The sequence below is a fragment of the Corvus hawaiiensis genome, chromosome 4 (genome assembly GCF_020740725.1).
Source record: "Corvus hawaiiensis isolate bCorHaw1 chromosome 4, bCorHaw1.pri.cur, whole genome shotgun sequence".
NCBI classification, from domain to species: Eukaryota; Metazoa; Chordata; class Aves; order Passeriformes; family Corvidae; genus Corvus; species Corvus hawaiiensis.
Window position 1 is genome coordinate 1,019,825 of NC_063216.1, and position 14,556 is coordinate 1,034,380.

Consider the following 14,556-nt stretch of genomic DNA (forward strand, 5'->3'; position numbering starts at 1 on the left):
AAATATTTATTACTGCTTTTCAGAGTTGCACACTGGTACAGCATTTATGGTATCTTCAGATCTTTGTAGAGGAGCCCTTTAAGTTTTGCAGGCTAATAGTGTAATTTGTTTGGGGTTTTTTCAGACAAGAAGCCCTTCTTGCTGCCATTAGTGAAAAAGATGCCAATATTGCTCTGCTAGAGCTTTCATCCTCTAAGAAGAAGACTCAGGATGAAGTGGCTGCACTGAAACGAGAGAAAGACCGTCTTGTGCAACAGCTCAAGCAGCAGGTAGGTACAGGAGGGCTAAGAAAAAATCCAGTTAATAATCTGGTGTGGGATTATTATCTTGATCTATAGGGCTAATAATGTGTAATCGTGTCGTATATTAGGACAGAAAGTGCATAAATAACAATTTTAAACTAGCTGCTGGACTCAGCATTGAGGGAAATGTCTTTGTGGCACTACCTGAGTAATAAGTGTGTGGCAGAATGTATAGGAAATTGTGAACAAAGAGGATGTTGGTTATTATCCTTTACAGGCACAAACAGTCACAGATTCAGGGAAAAGTAGTGATACTTCTCTTGGGGATTTGTATTTGCTTTGTTGGGGAAGAAGCATATTTGGAAGAAACTTCTCCTAGCTGCGCAGCTCAAATATGAATGTTACACCACACAGTCTCTCCTGTGGTTTCTGGTTGCAGCAGGAGCACCACAGAGGAATGCCAGCTTCTAGAGTAGCCTTAGGGAGGTCTCATGCTTGTGAGGGGATTGGTGCCTTCCTATTTCTGGCCTCTCCCATTTCTAAGATCTTTCTGTGTTGGCATAACAATTAGAAGAAGCGTGTTACTGTTGAAGCATTTAATATTATGGTTCAGTACTGAATGCAATGGGAAAAGTACATTGCCAGTAAAACACAGGGGGAGCAAAAGGCATCCCTGGCAATAAGAGATTTAGGATCTGAAAAAAATCTGTGTAGGTTTTTCACTTCAGCGCTTCTGGTGGGTTTTCCTGAGTTATACCCTTGCCACATTCCTTGTAATAGCACATATGCTGCTGCCAATCCAGTATCAACTTCTTCAGTACCACCATTTCCATCTTCATAAAGTTTTATGGGCAACATTTCATCTGTCAACCAGATGATTTCTGTTGCTGTCAAAGAACATAAGACAAAAACAGGTCGGCATTGTGATAAGGGATTTCTGTGCTCCTTCCTTAGGAAACACAAGTAGGTTATTGGCCATGTTGTTTAAGATAACAATTATTTACAGTTTAATTTAAGAACAGTACTTCGGGGGGTTTTTGTGCCAGCTTCAGAATGAACAAGAAGTATAGCTTACGGTCTTGTATTATTTACTTTTGAGCAATAGTTGTAATTACTGTCACTGGTCAGCCAGGTGATCTACTAAAACAGGAGTCAGAAGTGGTCACAGCAATGTCAAGTACTTGTTTTTTTCATGTAATTGTTGATGCAGCAGCTGTAATATATGGTACCACTCATTCCAAGAGAAATTAACAGTTAACTTCATTCTTATGTCTTGTCCTAAGCTTAAATTCTGGTGCTTTCATGCCTCTTGCCCTTCCCAATTTCCTTCTGATTGTCTTTTGTGAGTAGATGGAACAATCTGTAGTGTTTTGGGGTGAGTTTTTTCTGCTGAAAATTTATGTATATTTAATTAATGTATTAACATTGTGCTTATCTGTAATGACGTAGGTTTCAGTTAAGAAATTTTTTTTAACATTGTTGTAGTTCCTATCCTTATCTTTCAGTGCTGGTAAGCCTTACAGTATCATAAACTCTTTCTAAAAAGACATGGCCATTTCCCTTAAGGATGTGAGTTCTAAGTGCTTTTCTGTGTATGTGTGGGATACTTAATTTCCCAAATAAACAAGAATTGCAAAGGAGATTAATTTGAAATTGTTCTTGGTATGAAGTGAGACCAGTTATGATCTGAGGTTGGAGCAATAGTCCTTTTTCAAATATTTCATTCTTCAAATAATGCCTTTGAAGATTCTGGTTCCAAAACTGCCATTAGCTGTAAAGACTTGTCACTGTTTAAGATTGTTTAAGATTTTAATCTTAAAATTAAGAAAGCAGAAAGTAATCTCCTCAACACGTCTGTGCTATGAGTAATATAAATAAAAGCTACATGGGTAGTATAGAATCACAGGTATTCTCCAGTACATCCACAATCCTCAAGGCAGAATGAACATTTACATATAAACAATCTAAACTATATTTAAAACATACCTGAGAAATATTTATGTGAACAACAGAGGTTTGACACATCCTTCCTAAATTCTATCCTATGTTTTAAGGATGTGTCATCTTTTATCCTTTTTTTGTGTGCAGCTTTCAACACACTGATAGAAAAACTCCTCATTGCTTATTATAGGATGGTATTACTCACCACCTCTGTAAGTTTCAGGGAATCTAAAATTCCATTTCCTTTTTCAGTGCCAGTAGTTATGATAGGTACTTTTTCTGAATAAATTCAAATCACACCAACTTTGACAGCTCCAGAAATAGGAGATGGGTCAGAAGAGATGGCTGTGAGATTTTACAGGATCCTCATTACCGATGTAGTCAAGGGGAATCTCATTTTTCTACATGCTTTGCAAATATTCTGTGTACTTGGCCCTTACACTCCTCTTCAGTTGTTACAAGTCACCAGCCTCATATTTTCCAACAAAACAGCTATGCTGCTTCCTCAGTTTAAGCCTTCTCTACATGGACTCTTTTCTGCATCTTGGGAACAAGGGTCCATCTGTGTTTGCCAGCTCCACAGAACCATGTCACCTTTCAGGAACTTCCTAAGAGTTTAGCTGTAATTCTTAAATTTACAGTAGAAATTGTGAATGAAAAATCTTTCAGACTTGCACATGTATTGAGCACAGCTGTTCAAGAAAGGCAAGTGATGCCACAAATCATGATATTCTGGACGGCTTTGAAAAGCAGTTCTGGAACCCAAAAAGGTTGTTCAACCCTTCAGATTCAGAGCTGGGATCCTGACCTCAGTCATTTGTGTTTCAGAGCTGCTGAGCTCCCTGATAAATATTTGGTGTTTCAGTCCATCCCATTCCTAGGAAATGCTTAGGCTTTGTGGTGGGAAAGCAGCTCTTTCAGTTGGTGGTCAGACACAGCTGAGTAAAAGATTCCCATTTCCATGTACGTAGGACACACACGGAAATGGTGAGCAATATGGGAAGAGGGTGGTTTGTGGGAAGGGTTGTGCATGCTGTGGTACCAGCATTGCTGCATCTCACTGCCAGCTGGGAAGAGCTTCTGACCGAGTGCTTTAGGAAAGCAGTTTCCTGACTATGCTGCAATAGTGAGTGTGAATGGATCCAAGCATGCAGAACAGGATTTGGATTATGTCTTTTCATTGCTGGTTACCACTGGCTGACTTGCTGTTAATTGGCCTTTTTTAGAGTGTAGAAAAATACAACGCTCTCACAAAACAAAAACTTCTTCCGACAGTTTCCTGTGATTTTTATTTATTTAAAAATATCTGTCAGACACATAGATTGATCAAGAGAAGGTTATCCAGAATCTGGAGGGCTCTGCTGTCATTCCTTGTGCTAACTCTCTCCTTTCCCAACACTGTCACGTTCCTGGTCGCTCACACGGGAAGGGCACTGCTGCTCAAGAGAAGGAAGGAGTCCAGCCAAACACATTTTGGTTCTTTAATTTCTCTAAGTATGTGCATTAAAGTTTGGATGAAGAGAAGTGTTTTGGAAAGAGGATATGGCATCAATGTTGTTTTAATTTAAAGTTTCTAGGCTCTGAATTGCAGGAATGTGCCTCAATATAGAGCCCATTTCCTAATGAGGCGCTCGGCATTGACCAGGCTCTCCAGTAAATGGAGCTGCCTGTTTCATATTGGTTGTCAGTTTGTATGAGGGATTTCCTCTATCATCAGACAGGCAGGGCGATTGCAGGGCGAGGGTCACCAGCTAATGTGGTCCCAATTTACTTCCTCCCAGGGCACTTGGTCTCCGTGGGTAGTTCATGGAGAAGCAGTGGTTGGGAGGCTGCTGCACCGGAGGGGGCCGGGCTGATGCAAGAGCAGAGAGCTGGAGGTTGTGTAACCAAGTCCAGATGTGGTGCGGCGAGCGCCAGCGCACCCGGGGACGCCTGGAGAGGGCCCCGGCGTGTGTCACACCGGGCTAACAGGGACCCGAGGAGCTTTGGGCTGCTTTGTGCCAGCACAGCCACTGCTCAGCTGTCAGGATAGAGCCTGTTTGCCTTTTATCCCTTCCCTCATCCAGCTAAGTTTTAATATCGGGTTCTATTTATTGTAACAGAGCAAAGCACTACTCCACAGTTCTGAGTGGTAAAGGGAAGGCATATCTGAACGGGATGAGGTTTTCCTGGCTGTGGGCTTTCAGTCTTAAACACCTGGGTATTGCTGCTGGGAGCTGTTTGTAGCAACGACTGTCATTTTCTGTATTTGTACAGTGTGTAGCACAGTGGGTGCCTGACTTGACCAGCATCTCTGTCACTGCCATGCCATAAATGTGAAGTAATAGTGTTAAAATTTTTAGGAGGCTCTGAACAGTATTAGTGTTTTCTGACAGCTTGGAGTATTATTCAAATTAATTGCTTGTAAATCACCATATTCACTTGTATTATTATGTAATGTTTCATAATCATCATTATAGTGGAGGTTACCAGGAACTAGCTTGACTCAGTGTTATTGATGACAGGATCTCAAAATTTTCATTTGAAGTCGTGTGACTTCAGGTTAGATTGATACTACGTATGTTTTGTTATGCTGCCTATGCCTAAATAAAAGTTATTTTCAGATCAGTTCCTCAGTCTTTCAAGAACATGTTGAGTTTTCATTCTATATTTCAGCGCACTCAGAGAACCACCCAGCTTAAGCTTTCTCCATGTATTTCATAAACATGCATTTTCTTTTGTCATGCAAACTGGTAATGACAAATAATGAATAGTATGGCCTCAGGAGAGAGCTCTCTGCAACCTGGTTGATTCATCCAGTTACACCCGTAATCTGTTCTTAAAGACTTCTAGTGAAGGAGACCTTCAGTCCTGGGAAGTCTTTTTTTATGGCTTATCTGTCTTTATCATTATTTGGAATCTATACTGTCCTTTACTGCAATTTAAGATCATTACTATTTTTTTCTATCTATTAGGGGGATAGAAAAAAAAATTTACTGCCTTTCATGTTCTTGCCATAGACACTCTTGCTGTTCACTTAGTGAAAAGAGCTCCTTCCTATTTTAATAAAGGGAGATAAGAAGCCCCATGCTATTGTAAGTGTGGGTTTTGTAGTCAGCCTGCTTGCCATTCAGAGGAATCTTTAATACCTGTTGTTCCATTCTGCTTCTATATCCTCATCAAGATTGTGCCTTCCTCTGTAGGCCAGCATGAATTTGAGGGGCTGTTATTTAACATTCCCACAAATGGAGAGGAATTATTTGGCAATAACTCATAATTGGTCAAATAACTAATAATTAACTGGTAATAATAGTATTTATGCAATATTTAATATACATTTCATCTAAGCAAGCAAGTACCAAAGCTGTTTTCTCTGTGCTACTTTGTGCCTCTTCCCTGTAAGATTTTGACTGGCTCTCTTTATGAGGCCAAGTTACTGCAAAGACTGGTTTCCCAAGTAAATGTGGTTCATGGGATCATGAGAAAAAGGAAAGAATTGCAGATTCCAGAGTAGCTTCTCACCCCAAAAATCATATTTTTCCACTGTTACTTGTTTCCCTGGAAACCCTGCACACTGATACCTGACACACCTCTGCTGTGAACTTTTCCAAAGTGAAGTTCCACTGGCTGGAGTCATTTCTGTTTATAACAAGAGAAAGTAAAACAGGTCAAAGGAGACTGACAGGCAAATGTTTTCCTGTTACTGCTGTGGAGCTGTATCAGCATGACCACACTTCTGGCAGTTCTAGTTACCACCCTGCCCAATGAAATAATACAGATTGTGAGAGGTGTGCAGTTAGTCTTTGCTTTACCTTAGCTGCCCTGATTTGAAACCATGTCTGATGAGAGTGATTACCCTATTAGCAAGTGAATTTCTTCTCTAGGAGGCATGGATACAATCAATGCAGGTAATTGCTAAATGTGGTGCTGGTTTGTGACAGAACCCCTGTTGTTCTCTGAAAGGTTCCAGCAGTCTGGAGTTCAGTGAGAGGAGGCATCTCCCAAGCCACTGTCAGAAGGGAACTTAGGAATATGTGTGTAAGCTGTCTGAGTGTGGTGGCGTTGGCTTCTTTATAGCTGAGAAAGAAAAGTTAATATTCGAGATGAGTGATGAGAGTCAGGGCACTTGGATCCATTTTTGTTTATTGATCTCTTTACCACAGTGCCCACATACTTGCATTGGCAAGAGTGCAAATAGATGTAAAAGTGGGGAAAGAAAACTTGTGTGATAAGAAAGTTAAAAAAACAGGCAGATGAGTTTGAAGGTGCTGTGTGAGAGGTTTCTTCATGAACTGGGCGGAACAGAAGGTACTCTTGAGTTCTGGTGGTCTCTGAGTGCCAGGTTAACCAATTTGAAACAGGAACAAACGGATTAGTGTACTTTGCCAGAAATTTTTCAAGGAACAGTGAAGATTTTCAAGAGCTATTGTCACTTGCAGTGGACTTGTTACATAAGCAGTGCAGTCTCAGCCTCACCTATCCACTGCATGGTCTGTAGAGTCAATGTAACGTCACCTTTTTTCAAGTTCTTGTACCACCAATGTCTGGAAGGTCACTTGCAGCTTTTCAGTTACTGGCTTTAATACACAAAGATGCCAAAATACATGATTTTTATAGTATGTTCTTAGCTGTACTGGCAGTGTAGCTGGCATACATGTGAGCAGGCAGAAGTGGGGGAAATCACTCTGTACACTTCCTATTCAGGAAGCTGTTGGACTAGAAACAGAAGAAACTTCTGGCTGAAGTGAATATATCCACTAATTGGCTCTCATCAAGCATTGCCAGCTGTCAAATTTAAGCATCGTGGCTTTTGTCAAAGGCCTGTAATCCACTCAGATTATCAATCACAGCATGGCTTGTTTTGCCAGGCTTTGCTCCTCTATAATTGTTTCTGTCAAGGGGGAAGTCCCTGCCAGGAGCAGACCCCAGCACCATGACAGCAGCGAGCAGGTACAGAAAGCAAGGCCTTGTCATGCCCTTGAGCACTGCTTCCTGAAGCACGGCACTAGAAGCCCTCACAGATTAAAAGAAAGCACCTTCTCCCTGCCATGTGTTCCAGACTTTTTCCCCATCATTTTTAATCATCTTTTAGCGCAGTAACAGCACTCAGTGCAGTGTCAGCAGTCTTTTCTGGGGCAGCATTTCATCTTTCCCTGGTATTACTTACACTCTTTCCCCTCTCCTTCCTCCTTTACCTTTACCCTTTGCCTCTTGCATGGCTAAGTAATAATAATAGTAATAGTAGTAATTATTATTCAAGGGAGCCCTGGCTGTTGCTGGCTGCACCATGCCAGGGAAGGGAACTGCCTCTTGGAACCATGTGAGTGCATCTTCCTGTGCCTGTGACCAGCCATGTCTGCTTTCTGTTTGTGCCTTCAGCCATGTCACAGCCTGGAGTTTTTAGGGTATAGCTATGTTGGTTTGCTGGAAGAGGACGGTGCTTTGCCTCACTGAGAGAGATGGCTGTAAGATTTCCAGAGGTATTATGGAACTCAGATGACAAAACAGTACTTGGTACCCTTTCTTTCTGGACATTTGTAATATTTTTAAAAATATTGTAAGGACTAATATTTCCCAAGTTTGAACTCAGATTTCAAAGACCTGTTTCACTCTATTAGAAATATTCCTCCATTTATTGAACATATTAAGATTTTCATATTCTAGTTTTACAGCTTTTTAATGGACTAAAAATTCTCACAATAAATTTAAATTAATTGGATAATTGCCAACAGCATTTAGTGTCACATATACAGTAGCTCTCATTCAAGGCTTATGAACTCCCTCTAGGAAGTTATTTAGGCAACGTTGCCTCTCTCTAGAAAATCAGGATTGCTGGACCAGTCTAGGTTAGCAGTTGAGAGACCCCCATCCCATTCCTGTAAGTGACCAACTTGATGGTGTTGGCTATCAGGAAAGATTGTTAGGCCTCCCCTGGGAGAACCAGGCTTGTTAGCACTAATAAAGAGGTGAGAATGCTCGCTGAGCTTGGTTTTCTTCAAAAGACTGCACTAGAAGATCTAATTTGGGCCTGAAAAATAATCATTCCTTTGTTTGTTAATAGTATTTCTGGACATTGGTGCAATGTGAAAATAGTCACTGTCATTTGACATCACAGTTGTACCATATAGTGGCTTCCTGTAGTTATTGTGGCCCAAACCACTGGTCTGATACACAGTGGTTTCAGTTAAATAAAGAGAATATATTGGAACAGGTCTTTATGATACATACATTCAGCAGAGTATTTATATCATTCATTCTATTCCTTTGCTACAAATATTACGTTGAAAATCGTTTCTGACAATATTTGTCTTAGCTGATGAGTCATGAGATAGATGCAAAATCTCAGAAAGAGTGGTTGCCAATAGTTGTTCATTCAAGGTATACAATTATGGGTATATCTTCTTTTGCTTAACTTCCATGGTTTGTGGGGTAGCTGGGAAAGACCCATGCACGACTGCTCCCTGATTGTTGTCCAGTGGCAGGATGTGCCTCAGGGGTGAAATATTTGAGACTTTCCAACCATTGGTCCTTGTGGCTGGGCTGGTTTGGCATCACTCTTGGTATTTGAATTGATGTGTCTGAAGGATGACCGGAAAATACAGTGAGTTTATGATTACATTTAAATTGTATTATTCAGACCCATTATTTAGGGAACTCTGAAGTGTTGGTGACAGGGAGAGTTCCACTAAACATGTGAAAAGTCTTGATTAGATAAATCCACAAATAGGTTTTTTTTTTTTTTTGTGAAGAAACAGAAATTTCATGCCAGAATTTCATATTCGGGAAGATTTTGAATTATTTGCTTGATCCTGGGGAGGATGGGTGTGTAAGCATCCTTACAGGTATTTCATTGATTGGATGCAGGTTTTTCTGTACTAAATTATTCCTGTTCATCTGGCCTGTTTTACCTGACAATGACAATTGTCTAGGAGACACGTGTCCCTTTATCGAATCTCCATTCAAAATGTGCTAACTTGGTACAATATGCCTATCTCTTCCTGTATTAAAGGTAGTATTCCTCAGGGAACACACAACTCACTGAACAATTTCATACTAGAGCTATGAAGTAGAGCTTTATTTGTGGTTACTTGTCTTTGGATGAAAAGCCTAACGAACCTGTGACATTACCAACTATCTTATATAAAAAACAATTCACATATTGATAGTCAGTTAAAAAGGAGTGGCAGAAAGCTGAAAGGCATTTTTCCAGCTTTAGTATTGGTTTTAATTTGTGTAAGACCTGGAACTGGTGAGGTGATAGATGATTCAAGGTGTGTTCCAAAAACATGTTAAGGAGAAGGTGAAGTCAGAGATATGAGGTGACTGATTGGGTTCATAAACTAAATATGTAGAAGGTTTCAAGTAGATTACAGATTAACAGTTGTATGACTTAATGTGTTAGTGATGTGTTCTTTACTTGAAGGGGGAATGAATGATGGAAAGATTTGTACACCTAGAATATGTAATGAAAATTAATGATCTATAAGATAGAATATATTGCATATTTGTGATTTTGCTGTGTTATTTTGGGAGTAACATAATAAATCACTGCTTTTTTTTTTTTTTGCTTGAGAAGAGAAAAATGCATAGTCTGCAAAAGAGAATTTTAATCCCCACCATCTTAAAAATTGATAATGGAAAAAATTAAGTCTTAACTGCCTGGAATGAACTTCAGCTTCAGTAAACAGTGAACTGTTGATGAACAGTGATCTCAGGTATTTTTGAGCTTATGCACTGAACTATCTCTCAGTCTACAGATTTTTTTTTTTCTCATCACCGTATTAAGCTCCTTAAATTCTGAAAATAATTTCCCTTTTTGAAACTGTCTGATTGAGCCTAGTCCAGTATACCATATCTCAGGCAAATGAATAGGTAAAGCAGGGGAAAATAGAAGTTTCATCTTGCAGGTGGAAATCTAAGATATATGCTGTCAATTAGGACTAATGTTTTGATAATAATCCTTCATTATTTGACATACCAAGTTGTGGAAATTGATAGGACAGTGTAGCAGGTTTGTCAGAATGAGACACAGATTTATGAAATTAGGCATCAGTTACTTATGATAGCTTCTGCAAATGAGGGGTGCTGGTGACTGCAGATTCCCCTCAGTTCTGTCAAATTCATGGTGTTATGTTCTGAAAAATCCAAGTCTTTAAAAAATTACTATTCATGTTTAAGTGCAGAACAAATGATGCATTTCCTCCTTAATAAGTACAGGCTGTTTTCTACAGCCCTTTTCTAAGATGAAGAAATACTCATGACCAAAGAAAAGGTGTGCAGATTTTCCCTAGAGGTCATGTGTTTGCCACTTGACATTTGTGAATGTAGGGAGGGGATGGAGACTTTTCTACTGTCTACTAACTTGGAAGCCGTGAGGAGTCTGGAAACAGCTGCCAGCTCCAAAAGGTACAAGATGAGAAAGTTGATACTGACGGAGATTCTGCTTCCAGTCCCTCCCTCGAATGGGAGTCGGGAGACAATGCTGTCAAATCTGAGTTCGTGATTTTGGCAGATCATCTTTAGGGCAGTTGTGTTCAGCTGTGTCCCTGAGCAGACCTGTATTGAACACAAGATAAAGGCACAGTTTCTGTGTGCCCCTTTTTGCCTTGAATATGTTACCAAAGGTTTTGAGTTTTTGCAGTAGCAAGAAGTGCTTTTAGGGATTAGTCCAAGATTTTGCATGAAGACAAAATAAGTCTCAAACTTAGCTATCAAAAGATTGCTGTCTGATTTTACTTGGCATAATCAAACATTTATCATGTGGATATAAGAAAAAATTTCTCATTATGTACCCTCAATTTCAAATAGGAGTCATTTACCTTTGCAATTACATGTTGTAGAATTTTAGATTATCAGTAGTACAGGTGAATGTTAGTCTCTCAACTTTTGTAAAGCTCTACTCTCCAAATATATGTTAAGCTGTCATCCCAGTACTGGTGCCTGGAGGAAGTAGTGGTCTTTTATGTTGAACACAGCCCTGGTTGAGGGGTAGCCATTTAATTAGAGCTTTTGTTCTCTTTATTTGAGTACAATTTTACAGTCACAGAACCCAGTCCTTTGTTCTCTTTCTATGTGTTTACCACCAATGCCTGTCTTAGTGCGAATACAAATTTATCCTGTAGTTGAGTAAACAAAAAATAAATGGAGGTCTCACAGCTGAATCCAGGCAAGTTTTTCCTCAGGATTTTAACAACCTAGGTATCTCTTGTTTTTAATAGTGGATTTTTGTTTGGGGTGGGAAACGTAACATTTTTAAACATTCTGTTTCACCATTGTACTGCTCTTAATCCTTTTAATAGTTAAGTTACTCTTCTCACTGTTTTCATCTTACCGTGAAACATTACCATAATTTATGACACCAAGCCAGTGTGCTCTCCATCTCCTAAACACCAGTAGATGCAACCTTGGCTTTGCCTCCTTTATTACAGCGAGCAACCCAAACTTCTGCCAATTGCTGACAGTAATGGTGTTGCAAAAATAATAAAAGCAATATAGCGATCCTTAAGAACACACACACTCACAGGTTGTTTAAAACTTGGAAGCCTGCATGAGTTTATTTGCTCTATGGAAGTATTAAGGACTTTACCTTCTCATTTTAGTTTTTCTCTCCCTTTTTTTTTTTTCCCTAAGGGGAAATATATTTACTTATATATACAGATCTTCAAGCATCTTTCAAGTGTCTCCTGTATCTCATATGGAGGCATGCAAGATGTATGTTCTTCTGCACTAAAAGAAGAAAACTTTCACAGATTTGGTGGCAAGGATCCACAGACTGGGAAGTGAATTAGTCCCTTATTTTCCTAGACCTTTTCATCACTATCAGATTATGAAAAGATTTTTTGATGCCTCTCTTCCCCCCTTTCCTGATTACCAAAACCAGCTAGTCCTTCTCTATTGTCAGCCAGAAATCTGGTTTGTGATATAAAGAGGGCTTAAAAGTATGAAGGCTTCCTTGTTTCCTCCTAGGTCTTCTGGTTGCAAATCAATCAGTCAAGGTTGCTCTTGTCCTTCTATTCATTCTTTTCTGTTTCTTCCTCTGCTTTGTCAGGGCTCTTTAACAAGTGGCATCACCTATCTTAAGTTTAATGACTTAGCAGTAAAAGGATTGTTAAGAAAAACTCACCAGAGGTATGACAGGCTTTTTTCTCATCTTGTTCCACAGATCTTTTTCTTTTAGTGGTTGTAGCAGAGAGAATTCTCTAAGGTGTTTTTTTAAGCTTTACAGAGTGCTTTATGGTGCCCATTGGGTGGGCAGCTGCTCATATGGAATGGCATCTTATAATGTAAATCACAGACAACAGATTAGGAATAGAGCAGGCAAAGACAGAACTACTGGAATGCAGACACCGTAGAGAAATTCATCAGGTCAAACTGGCACATCTCTACACATTGTGTGCCGTGAATTTGAAATGTGGAGAGTAAGAGAATTTCTTTCCTTGGTAAGAAAAATTTTGGCACCGATACAGTAGAAAAATGGAATGTTTTTTCAGTCTCTCCAGCTTAGTATCTAACCTTTGATGCAGACTTAATAGGAAAAATCAACCTCTCCTGGAATAACAAGAAAAAAAAAAGTCTTGGTTTATTGTGGTTCTCCTTGCTTGTGTACTGCATGCAAGAGCAGAGGAATGGACAGGAATCATCTGTCCAGCTCTGTACTGCACATGTGCCACTGTGTGCTCGGGCAGGAATCCTGCCTCTGTGGGCCAACACAGGGACAGTGAGGATGGACAGGAATCCTGTGTCTGCAGACCACACGCACTGCTGGTGTGGACAGACAGGAATGTAATGTCTGTGTGTTTGTGTGGGTACTGAGGCAGGGCACTTCTAGGTGGATGTCAACCCCAATAATTGGCCATACAGAAAAAGTTCTTAACTTTTACTTAGTTTAGGGAGCAAAGCTCTGTTGGTTGTCAAAGGAAATGCCCTTTCAACTCTTCCCTCCAGCAGTTACCATGCAGGATTTTGCCTGGATTCAAAGATGAAAGCAAGGCACAAAAAGAGTAATACCGGGTTTCTTTTTCTTTTATATGCAACAGCTTTTAAAATTAATTTCAGAACAAGCACAAATAATCTTGAGGCTTCGTTGTGTGTGTTTTTTTAAGTTGCTATCAACACTGTTTATATCATGTAGACACAGATCCATTCGTGTATACACCCAGAGCCGGGTTCTGGGCAGTCACAGACAGTCTGTGTTGAGATGATACTGAGCAGCTCACATCACTTTAGCATCTAGGAATTTGTATCTGTACATAACTCCTTTTTTTGCCAAGAACAGCATGTATAGAAGGGAGGGGGGGTTTGCTATTAACAGCTCTTTGAAGCTACAGGCAAATGCAGTTGAAGTGGTGAGTCATATAACAATAAAGATATGTAACAATAAAAGGTCTGTGGTCAAAACACTGGCATATACTTTCCAAGATTAAAAATTGCTGGATAAAAGAATTCTTTTACTGTATTTATTGTAACAACACAGTCACAATAGACAAAGATTGGAAGACTTCCAAATCACTTCAGCTAGGAAAGGTGTGTGTAGATACACATGAGCAGATGGCCTACAAATGATTTTGTTGAGCCAGGAGATCATGGCTAGCTTTTAAGATTTCGCAGTAGGATGCATCTTGTACGTAAATTCCTATACGAGGTTTTGCCAGTTCATAGATGCCACTGGACTGAGAAACTTTCTTGTTTCAGACCAGGAGAAAGACTAGAGACAAAAGCAGAGTGACTGAAGTGGTTGTGTTAGACAGGCAGCTGTGTGAAGTTGAGCATATGCAAGTGGATTTATTTTGGAAAGGAGAAGCAAATAGGACAGCAAAGGAAAGGGGGACAGAGTAAGGTAGTTGAGGGTAAGATGAGCAGGGTGTGGAGTAACGCAGAAGTGAAAAGGGAAGGAGAAATTTCAGGCGAAGAGTCATAACAAAACAGGAGTTTCGTCAACGATGTCAAGCAAACTTTGTTCTGTATTTGAGAGAAATATTTGCCTGTTCGATAGGATATAACATGTAGGTCATTTAGGGGGTTTGCCTTCAGATTTTTCATAGATTTTGTAAGATTAACCTTCTCTGGAGTGCTTAGTGTTGATGCTTAAATTGCACAAGTTTAAATCACAAGATCAATAAAATGTTGATGTGTATTTCCAACCTTAGCATAACCTGAGATACTTTTGACATTTTCCTTTGTAAAACACGTGTCACCAACCTATCAAAGTTTTTAGGAAGAGTTTATTTCGACTTGTTTTTCTTGCTGCTCTTTTGTCTTTGCTTTTCTGTTGTTCTATAAAATGTAAGGTTAAATTTTTAGTTTGGACCCACAAATACACAGGGAGAGGGGGAAAATGAGCAAGGGGCAAAGTACAATCAGAAGTTTTCAATGGTTTTATTAATGAGGACCATGA

At 39.7% G+C, this 14,556-nt stretch overlaps 1 protein-coding gene across 13 annotated transcripts in view; it reads left to right on the forward strand.

Moving 5' to 3' along the window:
- ERC1 (ELKS/RAB6-interacting/CAST family member 1) overlaps nt 1-14,556 on the forward strand; it is a 283,730-nt gene that overhangs the window by 226,089 nt on the left and 43,085 nt on the right. For all 13 annotated transcript variants that reach the window (XM_048300324.1, XM_048300335.1, XM_048300327.1 and 10 more), the window contains one exon: nt 125-269. In XM_048300324.1, coding sequence (XP_048156281.1) covers nt 125-269 — 145 coding nt within the window. The remainder of the gene's footprint in view (nt 1-124; nt 270-14,556) is intronic.